General features: G+C 44.9%; 1 protein-coding gene across 2 annotated transcripts in view; it reads right to left on the bottom strand.

The window, feature by feature from the left end:
- Positions 1-5,033: 5,033 nt before the first annotated feature.
- IKZF3 (IKAROS family zinc finger 3) overlaps positions 5,034-25,558 on the bottom strand; it is an 89,389-nt gene continuing 68,864 nt past the window's right edge. Inside the window, exons 1-3 of one of the 2 annotated variants that reach the window (XM_082442403.1) lie at positions 21,844-23,622; positions 21,613-21,729; positions 5,034-11,751 (exon numbers count right to left, since the gene is read on the bottom strand). In XM_082442403.1, coding sequence (XP_082298529.1) covers positions 11,048-11,751; positions 21,613-21,697 — 789 coding nt within the window. In that variant the 5' untranslated portion in view covers positions 21,698-21,729; positions 21,844-23,622 and the 3' untranslated portion in view covers positions 5,034-11,047. Of the gene's footprint in view, positions 11,752-21,612; positions 21,730-21,843; positions 23,623-25,558 lie in introns of those variants that run through there. The other variant, XM_082442404.1, reaches the window with a different exon arrangement.

Genomic DNA, 25,558 nt, shown 5'->3' on the forward strand with positions numbered 1-25,558 from the left:
TTTGGGGGCAGGTTGGGGAGCTTTGGAGGGAGCACTGCCTTTATATCTGGGAGTTCGGCTTCATGGTGTATTTGGAAAAAAGGCTTCCACTACTGAACCACCTATCTGGTCCAGCAGGCAGAAAAGAGGAGCCAGAGAGGTCAGGGGTTGGTCCAACTTGCACAGAGGTCGGGGAGTGGTGGGGGTCTGTAGCAGAACCTCAGCTTTGGGGCTTGGGTGTGAGGTGTGCAGTAGTCTCTTCAGACAGAGCTTTCAGCTGGGGTAGGGAGTTGCGAGAGGAGGCAAAAGAGACAATCGGATCTTGGGGAAGTTTGATGTTGCAGACTGGCATCAAGAACCACAGGGGAGTGGGTGATCCTGGGGGCTGAGGCTGGTGCTCAGGGGTCCCTCATGATCTCCATACAGGAAGGGGTGTTGGGAAGTGGTACCATTTGGGCTGAGAAGGGTTGTGCTGTACCAGGCCCTAATGAGGCCTGAAATTCAACCTCATGTGAGTTGAACTAGGATGGCTTCTAGCGTCTTCTTGGAGGGCCGCATCTGCCCCAAGGAAGGGGCAGGTTTTTCTTTCCCAGGCACCTGGAGGGCTGTTTAGCCGGAGGTGTATTTTCATGGTAAGCAGTTTGTTTTTACTCGGATTGGGTTTACCCTGAGGTGGTTCTGGGGAGACTGAGGGAGAGTGGGAAGCCAATGCCACTCTGTTGGGGCCACCACATGGATCCCTCTAAGGTCTCTGTAGTGGCGCTGGGCCCTGTGACCTTGGAGTGTGAGGGGAAGCTCTACGCGGGGACAGAACGGACCACCTGTACCCCCACAGACCCGCAGCCGATGGACTTGTTCCTCTGCATCTACCTGCCCAACACGCGCCCTGAGTTAGATCCAGGACAGGGTAGAAGTGCGCATTCCTACCAGACATACCCAATTTTCCAAAAGATTCCAGGGTATCTCCTTTCTCCCCTCTCCTCTTACATCCATCAGTCCGATACAGGTTCCCACCTTTTGGTTCCCTTCTCCCAAGCTGAGCCATCCGTCCCAGACATCTAAGGGATGAGCTCGGGGTGGGAAGGGGCGGCTGGGTGAGTAGGAGTGAGGATGTAGCCGGGGACCCATCCCACAGTCGCTCTGGCTCCGCACCACGTGCGCAAGGTGATCTGCACCCGCCGCAAGCCCTTCCTTCCTCCTCTCCCCCCGGAACAACCCGGCCTGCACGCGGTCGCCGGCGCCGACGGGCTCGAGCTGTCGCGGAGCTGCGGGCACCTGTCTCGACAGAGCCCCCTCCGCCTCTGAGGCTGAAAGGCCCGCCAGCTTCGCCAGGGGGCGCGCTTGGGGGGCGGTGCCTGACTTTCAGCTGACCCGGCCCCGCCGAAGCCGCCGAAGATGCGCCGTCGATCCCCGGGCCAGTGGGAGTAGGCTCGCGCGGCGCCACAGCCATGAGCCCATCCGTCGCGGGGCAAGGGGATTAGTTTGCTCTTCATTGCGAGTCGGTGGGCTGGGTGAAGGCCTCTAGAGACCAGGCGGGTGGAGGGAGGTCTGAACGCTGCATCCAAGCACCGCGGGGCCTCCGGGGGCGAAGACCAGGGAGGACCTCGCGGGCGCGGCGGTCCGGCTCCCTGGGACCCTCTCCCCCGCCTCCCGACTGCCCCGAGCCGGCTCAGCCGCGCGGCTGCAGTGACACCCAGTGGCGGTGGCGGGAAGTGAAAGCGCCTCTCCCTCGGCTCCCGTTGTTAAGGTCCGCGCCTCTCGAGGTTCCCATTTGTGGTTACGAGCGGGCACCCCCAGGGGAGAAGGCCTCGCTTTGCAGACTGCCCGGCGGGGCACTTCCCCTTCCCCTCCCCCAGTTTCCTCCCCTGCAGTCGCCCGAGCGCTGGGAGATCCTGCAAGGCTTCAGTGCCCGGAAGGGCGGGGCGGGGCGCAGCGGCGGCGCTGGGCTGTGACCCTGAGCAGTTTCACTTCTGGATCCTGCTCGGGGTGTGATGGGAGAGTACCTGGGCTGGGGGAGGAGGGGGGACACACGGCTCGCCGAGGTCCAGCGCTCAGGACCCCGAGTAAAGGATGGGTTTTTACTCCTGGGGTGTCACGCGACCCACGCCTTCCTCCATTTTCCATCCCCCCTCCCCGCCCCACGGGTTCCACTCCTCTGTCCCCGGAGCTACCGCTCCTCCCCAGCAGCAGCCGCCTCCGCGGGGGCTGCCGACCCCCGGAGAGGCCCCGAGCGGCGTGGGCGGCAGGAGGAGCGAGCTGTGAAGCCGCAGGCAGGGGGTTAGGCTGCGGGCTGCTGAGACGCCGAGCTGTTTCTCAGAAGTGCCGCTGCCCCTCCCCTCACACCCCCCTCAACTCCCACCTCGCACCGCACTCCTTCCCCCCTCCACCCGGCCTTCTCTTTCCTCTCCCAGGCACCCCCAACACGGGAATCTGGCGTCTGAGTCCACGAAGAGCTAAGAGGACGTCCTGACAGAGGACAGGGGCCCGGGGTTCAGACCCAACCTCACTGCCCATATTCAGAGTCTCCCACCATTCCACTGTGTGTCCCTGTCCCCACTCCCCACCCCCAGCTTGTGGGCCGGGATTGGAATTTTATAGAACGGTTTTCTACGAGCACTTGGGAAAATCATAGGCCGCCATCACCCTGGCTCCAGCGCCCCACCTCCCTCCCAAAGAGGGAAGGAAGAGGGGACAGAACCTTCTTTCTCTCCTATTCTTGTTTCTGGATGATGGGAAAAGTCTGGCTGGAGCAGTGGGGTTGAGGCCAGGCTGTCTCTGTTGGAAAGAACTTTAGAAATCCCTGACCCCAGGGAAAAAATCAAGGCGCAGAGAGGGAAAGCAAAGTGCCCAGGGTCACCCAGAGAGTGGCAGGGCTGGGACTGGGACCCAGGAGTCCAAGTACCCAGCTGGAGTCGGCACAAGGCCAGCATTTGCTTTACGGAGACTACAGAGCTTTGCTGGATCCACTGACTCTGCCTGTTTTCCCCCAGTGCACAGACAGACAGACAGACAGACACACACACACACACACACACACACACACCCCAGGAGTCTAGGGGAGGGCAGGTAAGGTTTGTGAGTGAGAGGGAGGTGGAGGTGCTGAGAATGTGATTCCAGTGGGGGTAGCATAGGGACTGAGCCAACGGAAGGATGAGCCAGGGGGAGGAGGCGGCATCTGCCCCCCCTAGTTCCCATCCACCCCCGGGGCTGTGGTTTATTTGACTAGGCAGTTCTTCTGGGCCAGGGGACCTGGGGGGCTGGGGGTTGAGGGGAAAGGCGAGGTGATGGGAAAAGGCTGCTCTGGGCCTTCCTGCCCCCTCAGTCCTGGGGAAGGGGGGCAATTTACATCACCCACAGGCCCTCTAACCTCCATTCTTTCCACTGCAGGCTCTTTCCTTGGGTATGTTCCTGTTATTCTGGGGGAAGCTCTGTTATTTGGGGGGGAAGGGAGGCAGCTGCCTACTTCACAGGTCAAGACAGAGTTAAAAACAAAACCGCAGCAAATTCAACACCCCGTGTCCTTCAGGGACTTTCCATGACACCTTCCTTCCCCCATCTCCCCCAAGCCAGGGAGTACCTCCCCAGAGGCCTCCCCACCCCAGGTGCAGTGGCTTTTGGCTTTTATGCAAACAACTGTCTGACCGGGAATGCTCTGCAGCCCGACCTTGTGTCTGTCCTGGCTGCAGGAGCTCCTCTACCAGTCCTCAGCGGTCCTGGCCTTCCCAGAACTCTCACACCCCCGCTCTTCCTCAGACTCTGGATTCTAGGGGATGGGAGGGAGGGAAGGGAGCTAGGTCTTGTCCCCCCTGCCTGCCCTCGGGTGGAAGTTGCCTGCAGGTGGAGGTTTGCACCGCAGCCTGGGTGAATGGCCTGCTTGTGTTGAGGGATGGGGGAGGAGGAGGGTGCAGGTGTAGGGTGGCTTCCAACACCAGCCCCCCCCCCACAAAGCATCAACTTAGTTGCCAAGAAATAGTAAAGGAAGCTATCGTCAAGCTGGAAGGAAGTCCATTCAGCCCCAATCCCAGACCCAGCCAGCTGCCGAGCTCTCTCCTCAGCAGAGGAGTCTCCCTGCTTCCCTCTTTTCTCTCGGAGCTGCTTCTGCTTTGGGAAGGGAGTGAGGATGGGGAAGGCCACAGACCATCCTCTCCAAGGCTGAAAATCAGCTCCTGAGGGGCTATTTTTGAATGTATTTAATGCTCCAGTACACAGGCAGGCTGCAAAGCCATTCCTCTCTCCCTGGCCTTAGCGCTGAGACTGGAAAACCGGCTGGAGAGTCTCAGGGCGGTCTAGGGGTGCTGAAGGGAGGGGGATGGTGCTGAAGACAGAGCCAGTGAAAGCTGCCACCGACCTGGCCCCGCGTTTGCTAGCTCCCAACTTCAGGAACGTCTTCCTCCTGCCTCTTCCACAGAGGAGGGGAAAGGTAAGGTGTTCTGGATGAGGCTAAGCAGAAGACCAGACCACCCCTCAGACTCTCTTCCGACCTCTTCTGAGAGAAAACAGAGGATATCAAGACAGGAAGAGAGCCACATGATCCCGATGCCATTCTCCTAGGAGTTTCCCCCAGCGCCTGAGGCTCGGGCCTCCAAGTATCTACAGACTACATTTCAGTGTGGCCGAGTTCAACTGCAAGTTGAGTTTCTCAGTGTGGATGTTTCTGAGACCCCAGAGATGGAAAAATCAGGACTTGCCTATCTTTTAGGAAGGATCCCTGCTGGGAGGGAGGGTGGGCTGGTGTCTTGGAACTGGGAGACACCGTGCCCAATCTGTCGAGCTTGTCACGTCCAGGCCCCGACCTCCTCAGGTCCCCTTAGTGAACTAAGGGCCAGTGGAACCAGAACCCCACCATGGGGACATGGGGGCCAGCAACAGGATACCAACGGCAGGTTCAGCAAGGCATCAGGCAAGATGTTTTATTTCAATGATAATTCTGTTTATCTAGGTATTTGAACTTTAAGAAAGAGCCAGAGGGGCTAAATTAAGAAAATATTCCTAGGGGCAGAATTAATTCCATTTTCTGACAGCAGCAACGACAAATGATAGGCACGCACAATGACTAATTTTAAACACACCAGTATTTTTTTTTTATTTTTCAGTGTAAAAATCAAACATAATAAAGAAACTTTGAAAACTATCAGCAGGGTTGTTTGTGATGCGGGAATGCGTTCATTATGGTTCTGGCGAGGTTAGCATTGTTACATTTCAGAAGCTGATTCTTTACACAGTCTTTACAGAGGAGTAGGGCACTACAGTGCTCCAAGGGGTCAGACTCCAGGTAAAATCCGAGAGGAGTCAAGAGAGAAGGTCACTGCTGGGCAGGGAGGGCATTTCTGAGAAACCCAGATGAGCGTGCTATGAGCACAGGGCTGTGTCAAAACCACTCGGCAAGTTCTCTCTCCCTCACTCCTGGTGGGAAGGCCACCCTGAGACCCAAACCACGTTCCCTTCTCTGCCCCGCCCCCGCCCCGTCATTCTGCAGACAAGGGTCATCCACAGACCACACGTGTGGTGGCTTTGGCAACCAGAAATTTAAAATAAACTATGGTTTTTCCAGTAGCCAAAATGATCCCTCACTAAAGCTCACAGACTGAGAACTTGAGCATGCAAAACCACAGTCTGGGTGAAGGGATGTCTGCTTTTCAAATGACCTGCTAATTCTTTGCAACCCACAGTAATTTGGTTTCTGTGAACCCACAGCAGCAGGCCCACCGAAAAGGACCTTGTTTGCTAACCTGGAGAAGTCCTTGTGTAAATGAGTCATTGGCAATAGGATCAGTCATTTTTAAGGCTGCCCCATTTTCCTAACATGTCAAAATGTCTGTTCTCAGTCTTTTTAGGAGAAGAAGCAAAGCTGCACCCAAATTCAGAAAATGAACTAGGTCCCCCAGATGCATGGCATGGGCTTGGGAGAAGGTGGGTGGCATCATGGGACTGCTCTCCAGGCTTTCTCGAGTGGGGTCGATGGAGAGATGGAGAGTGAGGACCATTTGAGGAAACTCTAAATTGCTTGAAGAATTCATGGTTGAGGGCTTGTAAGACGGTGAGGGAGCAAAGCTAGGCTACTTCCCTGGCTTCAAAGCCATGAAGTATCTGTACCATGTGGTTCACACAGATTGGTTCTAAGGTTCAGCATATTCTTTACTCTTAGGCATTAAAACAACATGAAGGAAACATGTGTGTTAGAGATCAGTTGCCTTCATTGGCAAGTGAATTACTATCACGGTCCTAGTATGGTCTTTGAATATTTTCCATGTCTTTAAATCCAGATACAGGACATATAGTGGAAAATTTACAACCATACAACATAATCCGCCCCCACGCCCACAAAAAACAGAGTAACTTTACCTAATAGACAAAATTACATGAAACCTCACAACGTCCTTGGGAGGTAGATATTGTTATGTCCTTACATTTTAAAAAATCAAAACATTAACATTCCAGTTTCAAATAACAACTCAATATCAGCATATAAGACAGTCCAATATTGTAATATTCAGAGGAAACTTGCCTCCAGCTTCTTCAAAGTGCAAAGACCTGTTTCTCATGTTTTTAAAAAAATTTTTAAAAATTTATTATTTATTTATAAATTTATTTATTTTATTTATTTATTTTTGGCTGCATTGGGTCTTCGTTGCTGCGTGCGGGCTTCCTCTAGTTGCAGCGAGCGGGGGCTACTCTTCGTTACAGTGCGCAGGCTTTCTCATTGCAGTGGCTTCTCTTGTTGTGGAACACGGGCTCTAGGCGCGCGGGCTTCGGTAGTTGTGGCACGCAGATTCAGTAGTTGTGGCGTGCAGACTCAGTAGTTGTGGCACACTGGCTTAGTTGCTCCGCGGCATGTGGGATCTTCCCGGACCAGGGCTCGAACCCGTGTCCCCTGCATTGGCAGGCGAATTCTCAACGACTGCGCCACCAGGGAAGCCCCTGTTTCTCATGTTGCTGGCATGATGTGGGACACGCTATATACAGCTTGGGTAAACAGAGGTACAGTCTTTTGCTATGAGCTCATACAAGTTGAAAGCCTACACCTCTCTTCTAGGCTCTTCCAAGTCCACAGTCTTTGACCCTGGGTTCATTCATCATTCTCAGAACTGTTCAGTCTGTTAGGCTTAGAGAACAGAGTCCTTTCCCTGGGATGACCCAGGTTTAGTATTTGGTTTCAGGTCAAAATTGTCCTCTTTACAGGCACTTAAATCCCAAATCATTCTGCTTTTCTGTACTCTGCCTATAGAGAGTCTCTGAACTATACTTTCTGTCTGAGCACAAAAATAGCTCCTAATTCTTTAAAAGATAAGAGAGATCACTGTGTATCTCTTGTCTTCTGCACAGCCTAATTCTATTTTCTAGGACAAAAGTTTCATCACTCCACTTTCTTTTCTCTTCTTGAGCTCAAACTCCTAATTCTGAGTCTTTGTCAAAGAGCCTGGACACTCTGAGAACTCAAATCTTAAGTATCACAGAGTTTCCAAATCTCCACTAGAGATCAACATACCTACTCATAGTGGAGTACACTTTAAAGTTAGGACTTCAAACACTAAACATTTAACATTTCCATTACAGTCTTACTGGCTGTCCTGGGATATATATCAGAAGTACTGCTTTTTTCCCCTGAAAACATTCTAAATCTCACATTTAGCAGGAGGAAAAAAGCAGAGGATAAGAACAGTGATACAGAGGCTACTTGGAAAAAATGTTATGTTGACGTGAGATTTGTTAATAACACAGTGTTTCAACTGAGTAAAATTTTGTGTTTTTAAACATTTCTCTTTGCAAAAGAAATCTGAGGTCGTTTTACTTCTGGGCCTGGCAAAATGTTAAGCCTTGCATTTAAAAGGTGAGACATTTTGTCACTGACAAAGTCAGAAGCTGAGTCAGGAACAGTTCAGAATGGGTAACAAAGCATATGATTAGCTAGCTTATCTGTGTCAAGGCTAATACATCTTTTTGGGAGAATGACTTAGGGAATCTAAAGCCTGGTGGATTTATTAACATATTTTTCCTGGTGGTGTTGGTGCAGGGTAATGGGGGAGACACCTCTGTTTAGTTCTCTGCCAGGAGAAACACCTATGAAACAACTCAAATAGCGATAAGGAACATTTGCAGAGCCAGCTCTCGGCCTTTTCCATCCTCATCCCAATTCTGCCACCTTGGCTGTAAGGGAACTTTTCACGGGTTTGGTTGTTCCTCAGATTTCGGCCTCCTGGGTGTGTGGTGGGGGCCTGGCTAATAAGAGGGTTGGTGGGAAATGGAGAGAGAAGACCTAGGAGGCTCACGTTCACAGGGAGTCTGGCTGAGAAAGGAAACGTGCTGTCGGAAGCTGCCAGGGGACCTCACCGTCCAGCAGGGTCAGATGTGAATCTCGCTCGGTCCTCCTTTCTAGGCATCTTGCTAAGGTTCTCCTTTACCTTCTTTCCCACCCCCAGCAAGGGAGGGGGTTAAGTAGAATAAGGAGTGCCTGCAGAAGTAAGTGTTTACCTGTGTTGTGGTAACCACTACATACCACCTGGTTCAACTTCAAGATTTAAGAATGTGGAGTTTCCACATATACATTTTCTCTGGACTTGACACGTCCCAGTCCAGGCTCAGAATGCGACAACGAAAGTGCAGCCTGTGTGAGTGGTTGCCCCACTCAGAAAACTGACCTCAGAAGAATGGAAATCATTCAGAAAATCCATTACTCACAGAGAAAACGAGGGTCATACTTACAGAGTCCCCAGGTTGGTGGGATGGGCCTTAGTTTCACTATCTTAAGGTGCAGGAGTTGGTCTCTTCACTAAAGACTTTCCCACTAATCTGGTAGAAATGCTCGCTTTCCCTAGCTTTCTCTCCTACTAATCCTTGCTCCCAAATGCTCTTTCTTTTGTCCCCTGAAGAGTCAACATGATGTGTGATATTTCAAGAATATAATAAGCAGCTCTTCTTTCACAATGGGTATAAGCAACCTGGTGTAGCTTGGAGTCCAGGATTACGGAAATACAGTGAGGTACTGAAGACTACACACCGAAATACATCTAGTCTTTTAGCTGAAATCTCAAACATGTTGGGACTGTTGCCATGAAATTTCACAAGATCTTTTTTCCTGAGACAGACGCCATGCTACAAAGAAGGATAAACCATTTGTGCACTCTGAGGTGGAACATTTTAATTACTGGCAGCACATAAACGAGTTGAGTTTGAGCCTAATGCATAAAGCCCTTTCGAAACATCAAGGCAGATACATAAAACGCTAATCCACCAGGAATTGTGGAGTCTTGGCTCTGGTAGAAATGTTCACACAGCTGACTCTTAATCTGTAAATAGGCTCCATGAAGTTGTCCCTGGAAGCAGAATTTATTTTCCCTAACATAGGTTCTTTAAAAGGAGAGAAAAAAAAAGGCTTTGGCAAGCAGCTGCAGGTGCCCGTTTGTGTGTACACTCTGGGGCAAGATCAAAATACCTTCCTGTTTTTTGTTCCTCCCCACCATCCTCTTCACACCACAACTCAGTGGTTAAAGGAAAAACTTAACAATACTTCCATTTTCACACCAAAGAAATGTGAAACACATATTCATATACATACTCTTCTGCTTAATACCCATACATTAAGAGGTTTAAAAAAATAATTGTGGTTACTGCATAATCACATAAATTTAAAGCTGTAAAGGACCTTCGAGAACATCTAAATCCAATTCCTAATTCTATGGTTGAGGAAACTTAGTTTTAAGAGTTAAGTGATTTGCCCAAAGTCATTTGGCTAAGTAGTGGCAAATATGGAATCAGCAAACAGATTTTGTGACCCTCATTCCAGTGCTAATTTTACAATTATTACATCACTTTTCCTTGATAGCATGTCTCCCATAATTAATGATAAAGATGACCGACACATCTGCAGAACCAAGATCAGACTTTCAGGAATCTTTGTGGAATACAACAGCTCCATTTAAAATGGGGGGGTGGGACCCCCACCTCCACCTGCCTGATCGAGGATATCCTGCCAGCAGAGGTGCTCCCCTCCTCACTCCATCCTGAAGCTCAGCTCTGATCATGGTCATCCTCGGTTCCTTTCCTGTGGGGAGGGGGAGGCTAAGTCATACTTTCAGGATTCTTTGGTATTTTTTTTTTGTCAAAAAATCATTGGCAAGTTTGCTTTGGGTTTGTACACCAATATTCCATGAAGGAGATGAAAAATTTTCAGGCGGTTGTTCCTCCTTCCCTCCATCCCTGGTGGTGCTGCTAAACAATTTCCCCCGTCAGAACCAAGCCTGCCAATCGAGATCGTAGGAAATGGATGCCATCACCCACAGTGGACAACCTCCTGGAGTTCCCATGACAGTCTATATTTAAACCATTAGTTCTTCTGAGATAGAGTTTCTCCTATGCATGAATGGTTTAACCCAAAGCAGCTTTTAACTGGAGACAGGAGGATAAAGAGTAGAAGCAGAAGTACCATCAGAAAACTTGGGTTTTTTTTTGCTTGTGTGATAAGAAGTGGATCTGATGCTTGGAGACTAGGGGCTTCAGTTATTGGTAACATTTTATGGCTGTTCTTTTCCTTATTGTTAGACTATAACTTGCGATGGAAGGTTTATATCCTAACCCTTTAGTCTTGTGTGAAGTGCAGAAGGGCAAGGCTTCCCAGCAAGGTCAGCTGGTCAGCAATTCTTCTCTGTGGACCTGGGCATATGGCTAAAAGTCTTTTCCACATATGGCTGATGTATCTCAGAAACAATGTCACATGCAGCACAACCAGGGGACTCTTCTGGTTGGCAACAGACTCCAAAGAATGCCTGTCTATTGCTGCAAAAGATAATGACCAAATACTTCATTGGCTTTTAAATATCATAAAATTCAAGTCCCTGATGGGAAAACAAAGGTTTCACAAAAGTAGTAACATGATATATCTGCAAACAGTTTCTGAATGGGGACAGCATTTCTCTGCTGCCCACGTGAACGTGATCCTTTGGACACTAAAATGGCATGGAAAGGGGATCGGAACGGAGTTTGTTTTGAGAGTGATCTGTTAGGCGAGGGGTATTATCAGCTTTTAAAAATGATGTTGAATACTCAGGTGCAAATCATCTCCGGGCCCAGATCTTCACTTCAGCATGGCTCTGTGTTCTCCTCTGGCTATGTGAGACGAGAACTCATAGCGATCGTGGCTTCGATAGCCACACATGTTACACTCAAAAGGGTCACGAAAGCCGTGGCAACCCATGTGAATAGTGAACATCACGTAATCCAGGAAGAGGACTCGACAGTGGTCACACCGGTACACATCCATCACCTCCCCTTCTTTGTTGATCACTTTGATGGAGTCTCTTGGGCAGATGGGTGGGGGCTTGAGGAGTTCATAAGAGCGGGGCACCTCCTTCAGAAGTGGCATCCCATTGCGGGCCCGAGGAGGGACCACGTGGTTTTGCTGGTAGATGTGATTCTGGCGTTCCTCATGGTTGCTGTCAGTGTCCGTGGAGTCGTGGCCACTGTTGTTGGGGGAGAGGCCTCTTTCAGAAGGCAGGCTCTTCTCTGGCAGCTGGACGTTCTTCTTTTCCAGGTCCTGGGGGGCACCATTCGGCATCTCGGCGCGGGTGAGGGCTATGGGATACATGCTGCTGATAACCGGGACCATCTCTGAGGTGGGAGCAGGCGGTGTCTGGACCAAGGGGCGCAGGGCTTCGGCCCCAAGATAGCTGATGGCGTTATTGATGGCCTGGTCCATCATTCGGGTCTGGATCATCTCACTCTCTTTCTCATACATGTAGCTGGGATTATAGCTGACGTCAAAGCAGTGGCGCTTCTCACCTAGAACAAGGGAAAGAAAGAGTGACAAAAGGAACAACACAATGGCAGAGAGTTTGTAAAATTATTTTCTGGAGTCCTTGAAAAGTGAGGAAGGACAGGTGGCCTGCTCTAGAACACTCAGCCCAGGCAGAATGGTCCCACACGGGTGCTGAAGTCTCAGGGGACAGTGAGTGACAGCACATGTTTGGACGGTCAAAATAACTGAAACCAGCAGGCAAAAGGGAGAGCCAGAGGTGTCACTAAGTTGAGGCTACAATGTGAGTTGTTTCCACTGCTCATGTCAGAAGGGAACCCTGGAGAAAAGAAGCAAGAGAATACCAGGAGGGGGCTTAAGAGGGGGCGAGGCAGCTGCCAGTATGCAGGAGCATGGGGACCTCTGCACTTCTATTGTTCATGAACTCTGAAGACACGGTCAATCCCCGAACTCTTAGTTTGCTTGTTCTTTTCTGCTTGTAATACTAGGGAGCCGGGGGCCGGAAGTGCTGCAAAAAGTGGGGATGCTCTGGCCTCGGCAGCTTTTTAAATAGCTGCAGAGGCAGAAAAAATAGCCCCCAAAAATCCAACTTACCATTCCCCAAACACGTCAGTTATCAGACTGACTGAGATTTAAATAAAAGAGCTGCAAATGTAGAGAGTTGTAGAAAGGCTTTCTTGATGAAAGATCATGATGATCTTTGGCCTCTTCATAAAGTGTTTTATTCTTCTTTTGCTTGAAAAGATGTATCATTGATACATATGTGATCATTAGGACTTATCTCACACTTAACTGAAAAATTAACTTGTGGTCACCCTCTCCTACTTCTCATGTCAAACTGCTGAGAAATTTTGAAAACAGAGTTTAGCCACCTTCAGGGCGTGTGGGTGTTGTGTGTTAGAAAACAGAGGCTCTCTGGCCACAGGGAAGGCAGGAGCGGGATCTTCGGTGATGGCAGATGTGCTCAATGGTGAGTGGCTGGCAGAGGCAAGAGAAAGTGGGGAAGATGTGTCAAGGGCTGGAGGTGAGGGGAACATTATTGCTGATGCTTTTTCATTCCGTAGACATTGGATTCTGAGAGATTTGCTCAACCATATCCTCTCTTCCCTAACATTTCCTAGGCATGTTGTGGTTCCAGAACGTGTCACTGCCATACAGTAAAGGCTTCAGGGAAGACAAAACACAAGAAAACAAAAAGGATTGGAAGAACCAGTTTCTGTTCTTGAGGTATCTCCAACCTAGGGGGAGAGAAATAAGACTTGGCTAGATGGAATTGGAGAAAAATAAATGTTAAAAGTTGAGAAAGGGCTGCCTTGCTCTATGGAAGCTTTTGATTTTATTTTAAATGCCATGTTTGAGGTGTGTAAGCAGGGTGGGTAACGTGTCTTCTGTAAAAAGAATTAAAAGGGAAGAGCAGGGTGGTTTGTAAATATACAAACTGTATATTTAAGTGTTATGGGAACGCAAAAAATTCAGGAGTACTTGTGGAAGGGAAAGCATTCTTGGAAAACCTAAATTTTGAGAAGGGTCTTGATGAACCGGTAGGATTTAGATTTTCAGAGAGGTAGAAGAGACATCTTAACTGAGGGATGAGCATGAACCAAGACAGACACGTGGGACCATCCAAGACATGGGCAGGGAGGAGTAAGAGAGTCTGGTTAGAGCAATATCAAGAAGTGTGGAAGAAAGTATTTCTCAAACTTCACTTATTCCTCCACTTTCCGCAATATTCATACCCCAGGGTGGTGTGGTGGTTGAGAGCATGAACTCTAGAGTCAGATGGTGTGGATTTGATGCTGCCTCATCATGACTAGTTGTGTGACCTTGGGTAAGTTACTTAACCTGTCTATGGCTCCATGTCCTCACGTAAAACGGGGGTAATAATTGTACCTACCTCAATTGGTAAGCGCTTAGAACAGTGCCTGGCACATAGAAAGCACTTGGGAAATGTTAGGGGTTTTAATTTGGTTTGAATCAGCTCGCATTTCCTTCCTTTCTTTTTTTGCTAAAGAAATTTGATTTTTAAGGAAACTTTATATCACTAACATAAACAGAAAACCAGAATCACTTGCCACAAATAGAAGGTAACTATGAAAAATAAAGACAATGAAGCACAGCAATTTACTAAAGTCTGATCAGATACTGTAAGTACCTGGAGACAAAGATCCCCTCTCTCTTTGCTAAAAATAGAGATTACCAAGGGTGTGATTAGTGTTGAAGACAATTAACATCTAATTATGTCTAAATCTTTCTCCTTGGTATAATCAGGATGATTGAAAGAGAACTAAAAAGAAAATAACTTTCTTGCCATGTGGATCAAGGTTTTCAAATGCTCTGTGAGCCTCCTGGCACTTTGCCTCCAACATTTTAGGAGATACCGAAAAAAGATAACACATGGTGGGACCAAATGATGGGCATTCTGAATAACCAACCGTAGGGTTTAGATTTGGACAAATGGCAAACCTCCACAAACCGCATTGAGCAAGAGATGCCTGTGGTCAAAATGTTATTTTCAGGATATTAATGTAACAGCAATGTGTAAGATGGACCAGAACAGTGAGAAATTGGAGACAAAAAGATCTGCTAAAAGATCTAATCTAATCAGATGGATTTGTCCTGTATCCCCACTACCTTAAGGCCAACCTGACAGTTTCCAGACAAATACCTGAGAGAAAAAATATGCACAGAAAATCACCGTACCTTGGCAACTCAATAAAAAGGAACAGAAACGTAGACCTTTGCCAAAGTAATCAACGGTTCTTCTTTTCAACTGCCAGATTGGATAAGTCTCTGATTAGAGCTGTTTGGAAGAACGAGACTGAGAACATGAAAGCTGTCTAAAGTCACAAATATTCATTCCCCTGAAAGTGACACAGAAATGATGAACTTTGGTTTCCTGGCCTTTTCAAGGTTACTGATGATTTTCCAGTGTGGTTGGCTCTACTCAGTTCCCCAAATACCAGGGGTCCCTGGAAATCTTTTTATCTTTTCGTCTAACAGAGAGGCTCCAGAAAGTTTCCGAGGTGGGGCAGGCACATCACAAACTCTGCTTTTATCTTTTCTCCCAAGAGTTGGTTTTACTTAACTAGGCCTACAATTTCATAATCTATACCACCTGCAGCACATGTCAGAAAACAGCTGAGTGCTGAAGTTGTAAGAGGCAAAACAATAAGAGGAAAATCAACCCCTGGATGAGTGGAAATATGTGACTGAGTTCTGTGGTTAACACAGACCATTGTTCATTGTTAAGAAGATGGGAGAGCCTCAGATCTTCACGTGCACGCAACCTGCACTCATCAGATCCCCTCATCTCCGAGTTACGGTAACTTGATTAGTGCAGATGATTATCAGTCACCTGTAGACACGATGACTCAATGTGTATGAAACTCAGAAGGGGTGAGCTACAGTAATTGAAAAGCCAACAGCTCACGTTTCTTTAGTAATACACTCATAAAAAAGGTTAGTCAGACCACAAGAGTGTAACTGCTCCCAAACCTGCACAGAACTTCTAGTCAAAATCGTACCACACACGTTGGAGTGCTTAATGAGAGAAGGTTCGGGTTGAATTAGAGGTTTTCTTCCAATGATGATACAAATGGCAACAACAAGTCCTAAGTTTAGAAACCAAGCCTACTTGGTTGGGCCGTTCCCTACCTGTGATCCCTTTTAAAGGTGTCAATCCCTACCATCTAGGCTTTGGTAACTCTGAACTGAGCAACTGCCTGACCTGAATTGCTGCCATGTGGTGAGGGCATATGGTTGTTGGCTTCTAAGTGCCAACTTGAAAGTACAGAATCATAGCCTAAAGCTAAAAGGGACCTTAGCTGAGCATGTGGATTTAGACCTCTGCCTTCGGGATGGAGGGACAAGATCCACTACTCTAACCTGTTTACTTCTCTACTTCACAGTACTGAGCACTGTGCCTTATATGTAATACTAAGAAGAGCAGCTACTACTTATTGAGCCACTACTATACACCCAGTGCTGTCCTAGGTACTTTGCATATTATCTCATTTTACCTAAGATGAATTATCATCTCTTAGTCAGATGAAGGACCTAAAGCACAAACGGGTTGATTAACTTGCTCAGGTTGCTCAGCTGGTAAATGGAGAACCAGGATGTGATCCAAGGGCCCATAGACCTCAGTATATGTTTGAGCATTAACTGCTGTTTCCTGGCTGCTACCTCGCCCATGGCTGCACAGCCCCACCACCACTAGCAATGACTTCAGATTCTCTGCTGGGATGGTTCCCATAGGCAGTTGAAAAGCAACTATCCTTTGTTCCATATGGACCAGTAGCATGCATTCAAGAAATATCTATGATGAACAGAGTGGTCATGATGTCCATAAAGTGCTTAACAGAGTACTGGCACATGTAAGCACTCAATAAGTGGTAGATCTATTATTATTTTGTTATTATTGTTGTTATTTGCCTCACACCATGTTAAGTGTTTTGAAGAATACAAACTTAATTGCAATCCAGGAGGAGATGTAGTATGTACACAATTTCATTACAAGTTAGTATCCTTAATACTATGTGGTGGAACAAAGTATAGAGTAGCCAAGAGAGTGGAGAGAGAAAAATACAGACCATGTCTCAAATATGCCACGTAACATGGGACAAATATTAATCTATTCTCTCCTCTAAAGTCTCCTTGAAATCTGAGGTGGTAGTAGTGGTGGTGGTAGAGACAGTTACACACATCACAAAAAGCAGACTGTTAAACTCGCCTTGAGTGCAGAGGGAGAACAGAGAAGAGAGAGAATTCAGGCAAGTATGGGAATGTAGACCACGTGGAGGTTTAGGGGGCAGATGGGAGGCAGGGCATTCCAGACAGTGAGCGTGGAAAGAAGGATTACAAAGAAGTGGGAGTAGTTCCTTACCTCTGAATTAAAAGATTAGTCGGCTGAAATGATACATTTAGAAAAGATAACTTAGAGACAGATTGTGAAAGACTCAGAACGCCTGGGTGGTTTGGATTTTATTCTGATGGGGAGCTATTGAAAGATTTTTTGAAGAGGAGGAGAAATGATTGGAACATTAGAAAAATAACAATTCTGATGTTACAGTCATCGTGATGGGGTAATGTGAAACACTGGGGTTTTCTTTAAGCCTTTAAGTTTCTTCAAGTCACTTAACTGTATCTGCTGATGCCTTCATACAATTTCCCAAGTGTATCATCGATTACTCGTACTCCAAGCACATATCCGCCCCCCAAAAAGGGCAGGTAAGTAGGGTAAATGGAATATCTGATGATGATGATGGCTATGATCTCGATCTAAATGAGACTGGAGTGGCTAACACCTCTTCCAGGAGGAGGAAGGCAGAGGGTAGGAAGCCACAGAACGAGAAGCAGGAAGGAGGAGAGAGAACAGAGAGAGCCATGGGGGTGGCAGTGAGGAAAACTGAGCTGGAAACCATGTTTTGTTGCTGCAGAAGCCTTTGTCCTCTGTGAGTCACCGTGAAGTGCTATTTGGTTGTCATCTGCCCTGATGGAGTCACCACAGATCTTTTCTCAAGAAAACACACCCTCAAGAGAGAATGACTCTTCAAGGCCCTTCTTCAAGGCTTTTTCTTCCACCAGCTATCAATGACTAGACCCTTCCCTTTCCAAAGCCCCTGTGTAGCACACATGACATGCACTGCTCTGGGTGACTTTCTGGGGGAAGAAGGCCTTGGACTGCAGCACTTTATAGACCCAGGCTCTGGCCCTGCTCTGTCACCTACTAGCTGCATCTCTCCATCTTTCCCTTCCCCCTTCCCTCCTTAGTAAAAGAACTTCACGGGGTGGTTCCTAATATCCCTTCAAGCTCAAAAACGTTATGACTTTTGATGCTTATTGGATTAGGGCTTTTGGCCCTTTGGGAAGGGATGGGAGAAGATACTTTTTGCTTTTAGAAACAGGTATTAAAACTGCTTCCTGTTGCTCTGTTAACCAAAGCAGACAATTTCTCATTAGTTACTTCACAGGGAGAACCGACAGTGTTTGCTGAAGTGTCAAAACCTCACAACATGTTTACCGGTGGGTGAGTGAGATCTTTTTTCATGTTCTTTTCAACATGAAAACTTCCTTTAATAAAAGTAATACATGAAATTTTAAAAAATAGGGAGATGCTATGGTAACCACTTTGGTCTGAATAACACATCTGTTTTTGGAGAAAGAATGAAAATCAGAAAAAGAAATATGCAGAAATGTAGTCATTTTCCTCCTCCCTTCAGGAGAGAAATCTGGCCTCTATTTTGAGCCAAGTATTTGAAGATGGCCTAGTTAGAAGCATAGTCAAGCAAGTTTGTAACAGGAGAATAAGATTCAGAAAAAAGACAATCCCTAAAGGGCTTAGGTACTGAAAGCAAGGTCTTCTTGTCCTTTGGAAAGAACAACTAAAAAGAATTATTTTGATGACGTAAAGATGCTGATTTCTAATGAATGTGTGTCAATTTATTTCCTATTTTATAGAAAGTGATTCAAAATTTCTTGGAGAACTAGGAAAAAAGTGATTTCATTTTTCTCCTACTTGGGTAATTTAATTTTACTCTTACCCTTCAATAGAGGCATGTTTTTGTGTTTCTAAATGCATTTAGACTTAATCCAATCCCTCCCTCTTCCTCAGTTCATCTCTAATGGATGAAAAATGCTATCTACTGGTAATTATCTCAAGCCTGTTAGGAAAGTAACAGGCTGACCTGATGGTATAATTTCACCTTTACCCTCGTAGTTCAAGAGGTCAGGGAAGCCAAGCTGTGCAACTGTCAACAAGGATTAAAGGGAGTGACTCATTCTTCCTTCACACTTTACCCATTGCCATTTCCCTGGCAGCTGAATCTTTTCAGAAAATGATGCCTTGGAGAGGAAATATAGGAGAGAGAGGAGAAGGAGGGAAGACATTAGCCCCATATGTTTTATATCACTTCATCCCATATACTGCACAGTGTCATAATGTTCCTTTATTTTCCCCTTGATATTACTATTTTCTATCAAAAGGTGGATTCAGTTAAATGATGGAAGGGGTTTCTTTTATTTTTAAAAAAATCTCTTAAGGTTCAGGGAATAAGCTAATGCTAGAGGATTAGAACAGCGCTCAGGAACAAGAGTATCACGTATATGGCAGGAGCTCTGTAACCATTTGCATGATAAATGAATGGACGAAAGAGCAAATGAAAAAGTAGTAATGTACTAAGTAAAATATATAAATGTTGAACTAATGCAGCTGTTTTATAGATTCTCAGATTAAATGACATCTTCCTAAAAAAAAAACTCCTAAATTATATATTATGGTTTATAACAGAAAATAACATACCATATCTGTACAACCTTGAGAAAAAAGTTATCTGAAGTTATACATATGGGTTTATACACAAAAAGTGGTGCTCATTATTGCTGCCTTTTATAATTCATCTTGCAGACTTACAGAATGGTAGAGCTGCCAGGGACCTTCTCGATCACTCCATCACCTGTTCAGTCTACTCATTTCACAGGTGAGTAAACAGAGGCCCAGAAAGGTTACGTGATTTGTCTAAACATACACAGTTAAGAAATGACTGAACTGGAATCACAACCTCAGTCTTTTGGCTTCTAATCCAGTGCTCTTCCTACTGCACTTTACCACAATTTATATAAAAAAAAAAATTCCCCCAGCTATTCAGGGCCCTGAAGTCCTGAAGTTGCTACCTCAGCTTAAATCAAGAGCTAACTCTACTGGGTTTCCTGATTCCATCTCAGAGAGAACATGATGGTTCAGAAGATGACAGAAATCAGTACCTACAAGATCAGCACCTCTCCTGAGTCTGGAAATGGAAGAGTGAAAATCCTCTGGTCACAATGGTAATAAACAAATGGAATGGATCCCTTATGCAATAAGCAAAATGGCATGGACTTGGACATGTGAAACGTGTTTTTAAACCCATGAAGATACCAAAGCAACTTTTATCTTATTAAGCAGGGCTTTATCTCAAGGATAGGTTTAGGGCAACTATGTGAACTAAGTACCTTCTCTCACATTTTAGTTCTCTTAGACCAACATGCATTGACCATAACTGGATTGAAATTAAGTCACTTTACATTTTTTTTCTTGCCCATTTCTCCCCATGTTCCTCCCCACCCATATCAGCTGCAGCCATTTCTACAGTCAAAACACTCCCCAAATTAAATTATACTCATGGCATAGAATAACAATCCAAGCTTCCTTTTGTACGCCAGCCAGAACCTCTTCACATAAGTACAGCTCAAAAGAGGTATGAGCAAAGTTTTAAGATGATGTCTTGGAATCACAATTGGTCCACTGTGCCTAAACCCCATATGGAAGTCACTACACGCCCCCTGACATTTCTCACCAAGGAGAGGGAAGATGGTAAAGAGGAGAGGGTCTCTCTGAAATGAAATTCACCAACTTTAGTCTGACACAGTTTATTCTTAAAGTGACTAAAAGAATACAATAACTTCTCAGTCAAACAACATACAATAAATAAGTATAAATACCAAGCTAGGAGGACAGGAATAAAGACACAGACGTAGAGAATGGACTTGAGGACACGGGGAGGGGGAAGGGTAAGCTGGGACGAAGTGAGAGAGTGGCATGGACATATATACACTACCAAATGTAAAATAGATAGCTAGTGGGAAGCAGCCGCATAGCACAGGGAGATCAGCTTGGTGCTTTGTGACCACCTAGAGGGGTGGGATAGGGAGGGTGGAAGGGAGATGCAAGAGGGAGGAGATATGGGGATATATGTATATGTATAGCTGATTCACTTTGTTATAAAGCAGAAACTAACACATGATTGTAAAGCAATTATTGTCTAATAAAGATGTTAAAAAAAAACAAGCTAGGTAGCTTTGAAATATATGGGTTCTTTCAATATATCTCTATAATTCACATAAAATTAAAAAACTAATTAGACCAGAATTTTAAAATTACCTAAACCAGAATAAAATTTAACCAGATTTAAAAGCCAGGCAGGCACTTGATATCTGTAAAAGCTATTGAAAAGAATAAACACAAAAGGATTGAAGTAAGAAATCAACAGCAGCAGCAAGTAGTTTTGGAAAAACAGACTGACAGGTTTCTAAAATATTATTGGTGTTGAGGGAGGTCTATTTTCGTGTGATAACTATTTTTGTTCAATATCACGGACTTTCAATTTATAGCAAAACCAATACATTAAATTCAGCTGCCTACTTCACAAATACAAATCTATTTTAAATATCATAGTCACATTTATGTAAACATCTGGGAGAATTCAACACAATATTTCTGCCATTTGGCAGTCCTAACACTTTAATGGACATAATTATTTCTTAGCCATCTCATTCTTGCTGTATTTTTTGACAATGTGAAAACCAATGGTATAAAAATTAACTCCAGTAAGACAAATGATTAAATCAAACCTTGTTATTTAAATCTATGTATTCCCAACCACTTTCTCTTAAAACCAATTCTCAATCAAATTCAAGAAAATATGGCAATACATTTTAGAGCATGAAAAAAGTTTGAGCATGATAAGGGAACCAAGTTGTAAAACATAGTTGCAAAAGATTACAAAAATGCTATCTTGAACATCTTACTGGTATCAATTGCACAAACTCTCTCATGGAACATATGCCATTCGGAATAAAGAGGAAGGAACAGCATTTTTAACACCAACTTCATTTAAGAAATTGGATACCAAATAATCCCATCTTCAGTAGTTAAGATTCTTTAGTTAAAATATTTTATCATTTGCTCTAGTTACCAAAATGAATCCTGAAGAATAGAAGCTGTACAATGGAAAATCAATTACCTTATTTTAACAGACATTAAACTAGGAAGGGCCTGTGTAGTAAGCATCCTATGTTATCTCATTCAAACTATCTGCTAACAACAGCAGGAAAAAGGGTTGTATGCTTACCAATGAATTTCTGAGGCATTGAGCTTTTTCGCTTTGCCACATTGCTTGCTAATCTGTCCAGAACGAGAGCTCTTTCACTTCCCATCTCTGCTTTGATGTGTCTCGCCTCCACACTTGCTGGTTTGGAAAAATGAAAAAAGAAGAGGGAAAAGAACACGTTGATAAATGGAGAGAAAAAGAAATAAACTGGAAGGAAAAGTGTCAGAGGTCTGATGCAAACTCTGTTGTTACCTGTTATTACTGCTCCGATTCTTGCCTGGGGTACCTGCTGTGGTCAGTGAAGCCAACACCAGGGCACATTCAAATCTTGCAGTCTTATGCTGACATGGGAAAGCCCGACCCATCCCCAACCAGTACCTTCATTAGCAAGAGGAAGTATTAAATAAACAGCCTGGACGTGGTTGGTTGCAAAAAGATAGATAGATGGAGATCTTCTAACCCCCGATCAGCCTTCTTTCTGATTCTGAGTAACTGCATGTGACACCTGCAGACTGATATAATTCTTCTTAACAACTTTGAAAAAAAAAAAGGATGGTGCCCCAGATTTACTGCTATGTTTATGTTAATAGCACTTTTGAAAATAGATACACTTACCCAGACAGCAAGAAATCTACTCAGTGATTTGTGTATTGAAATTCTGAGTGGTTTTTTCTTTTTCTTTTTCTTTTTTTTTCCAGCATGCTCCTTTCAGTTCCTATCTTTTAAATTATATTTTTCTGGTCTCTGCATTATCTGTTTCATATGCTCTTCACATTTCAAAACTGTCTCAGTTAAAATTTCCCTGAGCAACACTTCTGTCTTGAAATTAAAGAACAATTTGTATAATGCATCTTTATTATATTTCTAATGAAAAATGTGAATAGAAACTGCCTAAGAATATGGTCCAATTGTCAATCCACAAATAGACCTTTAAGTGGTATAGGTCTGTTGTTTTCAGACCTGCCTGAACATTAGAATCACCTGAAGAGCATAGAAGACACACATGCCCAGGCCCCCCTTCAGATCAATTAAATCAGGATCTCTGGTGTAGGGGCCTAGGCAACAGCATTTTTAAAGCTCTCCAGATGATTTTTAAGATGCAGCAAGAATTGAGAACCGCTAGAAAAATATATAAATAGTGCCAACATTGAATCAACTAAATAGTAAATTGGAATAAATATAGTACAATTTAGCCTGGTACAGCAGGCAATACCCAATAAGAGTTTATGTCTGAAGTTCAAAGAGATACCAGCTGCTCTAAATACAAGGCTTTAAATGTTAACACATGATGCTAGCCAAAGCTAGGGATGAGTAAACTTTTTCTGTAAAGGGTCAGATAGATAGTAAGTATTTTAAACTTTGTGGGACACGTACAGTCTCTGTTCCATATTCTTTGGTTCTTCCTTGACCTTTAAAAATGTAAAAACCCCTGTGCACAAATAGGCCGCTGGCTACATTTGGCCTGAGGGTCATAGTTTTGCTCACCCTTGCCCTAAGCAAACATGTTGTGACGCTACAAACATTTCCCTCTGTTTTATCATAAGCATTTCAGGGTGTCCAAGCTAAAATGAAGTATCTGTACATTCCTAATGTCTCTAAGGAGGAAGAAATTGAAATCAGCTTAAGTGACTAGAGTAAAAAGCAAGTGATGATTTTTACAGAATGGATTTTTTTTCCCCCAAATACATACACAGATTTAGGAATTGTCAGTGCTCATTCTGTAGCTGAAGAGTTTGCTGTGTGAGAGATTCTAATATACAGAAATAATGTCACAAGTTCCATGGTCTCTCAGATATTCAGTATCATAGATTGACATGCCCAGAGAGAAGAAAACTGGCCATCTCTGCAGTAAATGAAGGACAAAGAAAGACTTCAAGGAAGGGACTTCCCTGGTGGCACACTGGTTAAGAATCCACCTGCCAATGCAGGGGACACAGGTTCGAGCCCTGGTCCAGGAAGATCCCACATGCCGCGGAGCAACTAAGCCCGTGCGCCACAACTACTGAGCCTGTGCTCTAGAGCCTGAGAGTCACAACTACTGAGCCCAAGCACCTAGAGCCCGTACTTTGCAACAAGAGAAGCCACCGCAATGAGAAGCCTGCGCACTGCAAGGAAGAGTAGCCCCCACTAGCCACAACTAGAGAAAGCTCATGAGCAGCAACGAAGACCCAACGCAGCCAAAAATAAATAAATAGATAGATAGATAGATAGATAGATAGATAGATAGATAGATAGAAAGAAAGACCTCAAGGGCAAGACTGTCAAGTATGGCCAGGGTGAGAGACCAAAGCCAAATCAGAAAGAGAGAATTCAAAGTATTAAATATTTTTCATTTTATTACTGGCATGGTTTTGGTTCTGTTTTTTTAAAAACTCCTTGCCAGTCATTACACAATAAATTATAAAGCTCAGGGTTTTAAAAATTCAAGAATAATGGCTCCAAAAATGAATAAGAGAAGAGAATGATGCCAATGACCATATTTACTAGACTTTGTGAGTTTCTTATCAAAAGTAATTCTATGCTCTAAAGAAATAAATCCCAGCCTCCAGTTTAAGCTATAACAACACTATTTGTGTAAATGAAAACAATAAGGGTCCGAATAAGGGAACTGGGCAGCTTTGGGGCTAGTGGTAAAGCACTGTGACTTTAGCTGACCGATCGTTGTAAATAACGGGCACTTTAGTGACAGAACACTGCTGTTGAGTGAAGTGGGTTAAATTCTGTCCAGCACAGGGATAGGTTTAAATGACCAAACAGGAAACTATTATACATATTATTTCCTTTCACACAAACCACCACCAGATGTGGCACTACCCAGAGCCCCAAGAGCAGAGAGATGAAAGACAAAGGTCTGGGATTTGAAATAAGTTCCTGAGGCTGTTAGGAGGCTTTTTCTTAGAAGCATCAGAGAGGCAGCTAAGTTTGTGCTTTGACTAGGAAAATTCATTCTGGTTCCAGCAACTCTCAGAGGATTAAAGCCAGGTAAGGTCCTCCCCCACCCCCATGCCCGCCCCATGTATTTATTATCAAAAAAGATTTATAGTAAAACAAGAAGGAAAAACAGTACTTTGGGAATTTTTAACTTTATCCCCATTTTACCACTACTCTTATTTAGTCTTTTAGTTACTCCTCTAACGGCCCCATCATTACCCAGAGATCTGTCTGTCACTCCCAGTACTTACCGCAAGCGTTATGCTGCCAGTTTAGTTTTTCCATTTGGCTCTCAGCATCTCCCTACATTTTACCAAAGTCACCATCAATTATCACAACCATCTTTCTGAGGACACATACTCTATATACTCTATATTTGGAAGGAGGCTAAAGCGGGGATACACTGACCTAAATAACATAATGGGGGCATGTCACTAAATGGCAACCTTCAGAGATAACATCATCTTTTATCCCTGGTTACTCACCAAGCTTGTCATGACAGTCATTTCTAGGTAAATCTTACTCTGGAAATCAGTGACCAAATGCCTGACATTTAAAAAGATAAAATTCTGGAGTGTTTACGGAGAGACTGATAATTTGAGGCAAGGGTGGAGACTTTCCCATATTCCACAACTCTGGGTGGATTGAAAGGAATCCTCTGAAACTACTAATCTAGAGGGCTGCCATCTACCCACACCCACCTACAGGGTCATTCACTCAAAATATCAGCTCCAAGATCCCAATCCTCATTGTACATGTGAACACACTCTAGAGATTAAGTTCATCTTTACTGAGTTAACTGTGTTTTCCAATTGGCAAGTTAGGCAAAGGCTAAAGTTTCAACTGACTATGGTATACTCTCATTTTCTTTCCCAAACTCTCAGTCTTGTGCCTTGCAGTCGTTGGACAGCTGCTGTACTAAACGAACACCCTTTAAAACACAAAGAAATGCTTTGGAGTCAAGCCAATCTCTTTGGGATTACAAGGAGTTTAGGCAGGACACTGAAAGGGGGAAAAGAAAAAAGAGGACTTGGCG

Source organism: Balaenoptera physalus (genome assembly GCF_965194825.1).
Source record: "Balaenoptera physalus genome assembly, chromosome: 20".
Taxonomy (NCBI): domain Eukaryota; kingdom Metazoa; phylum Chordata; class Mammalia; order Artiodactyla; family Balaenopteridae; genus Balaenoptera; species Balaenoptera physalus.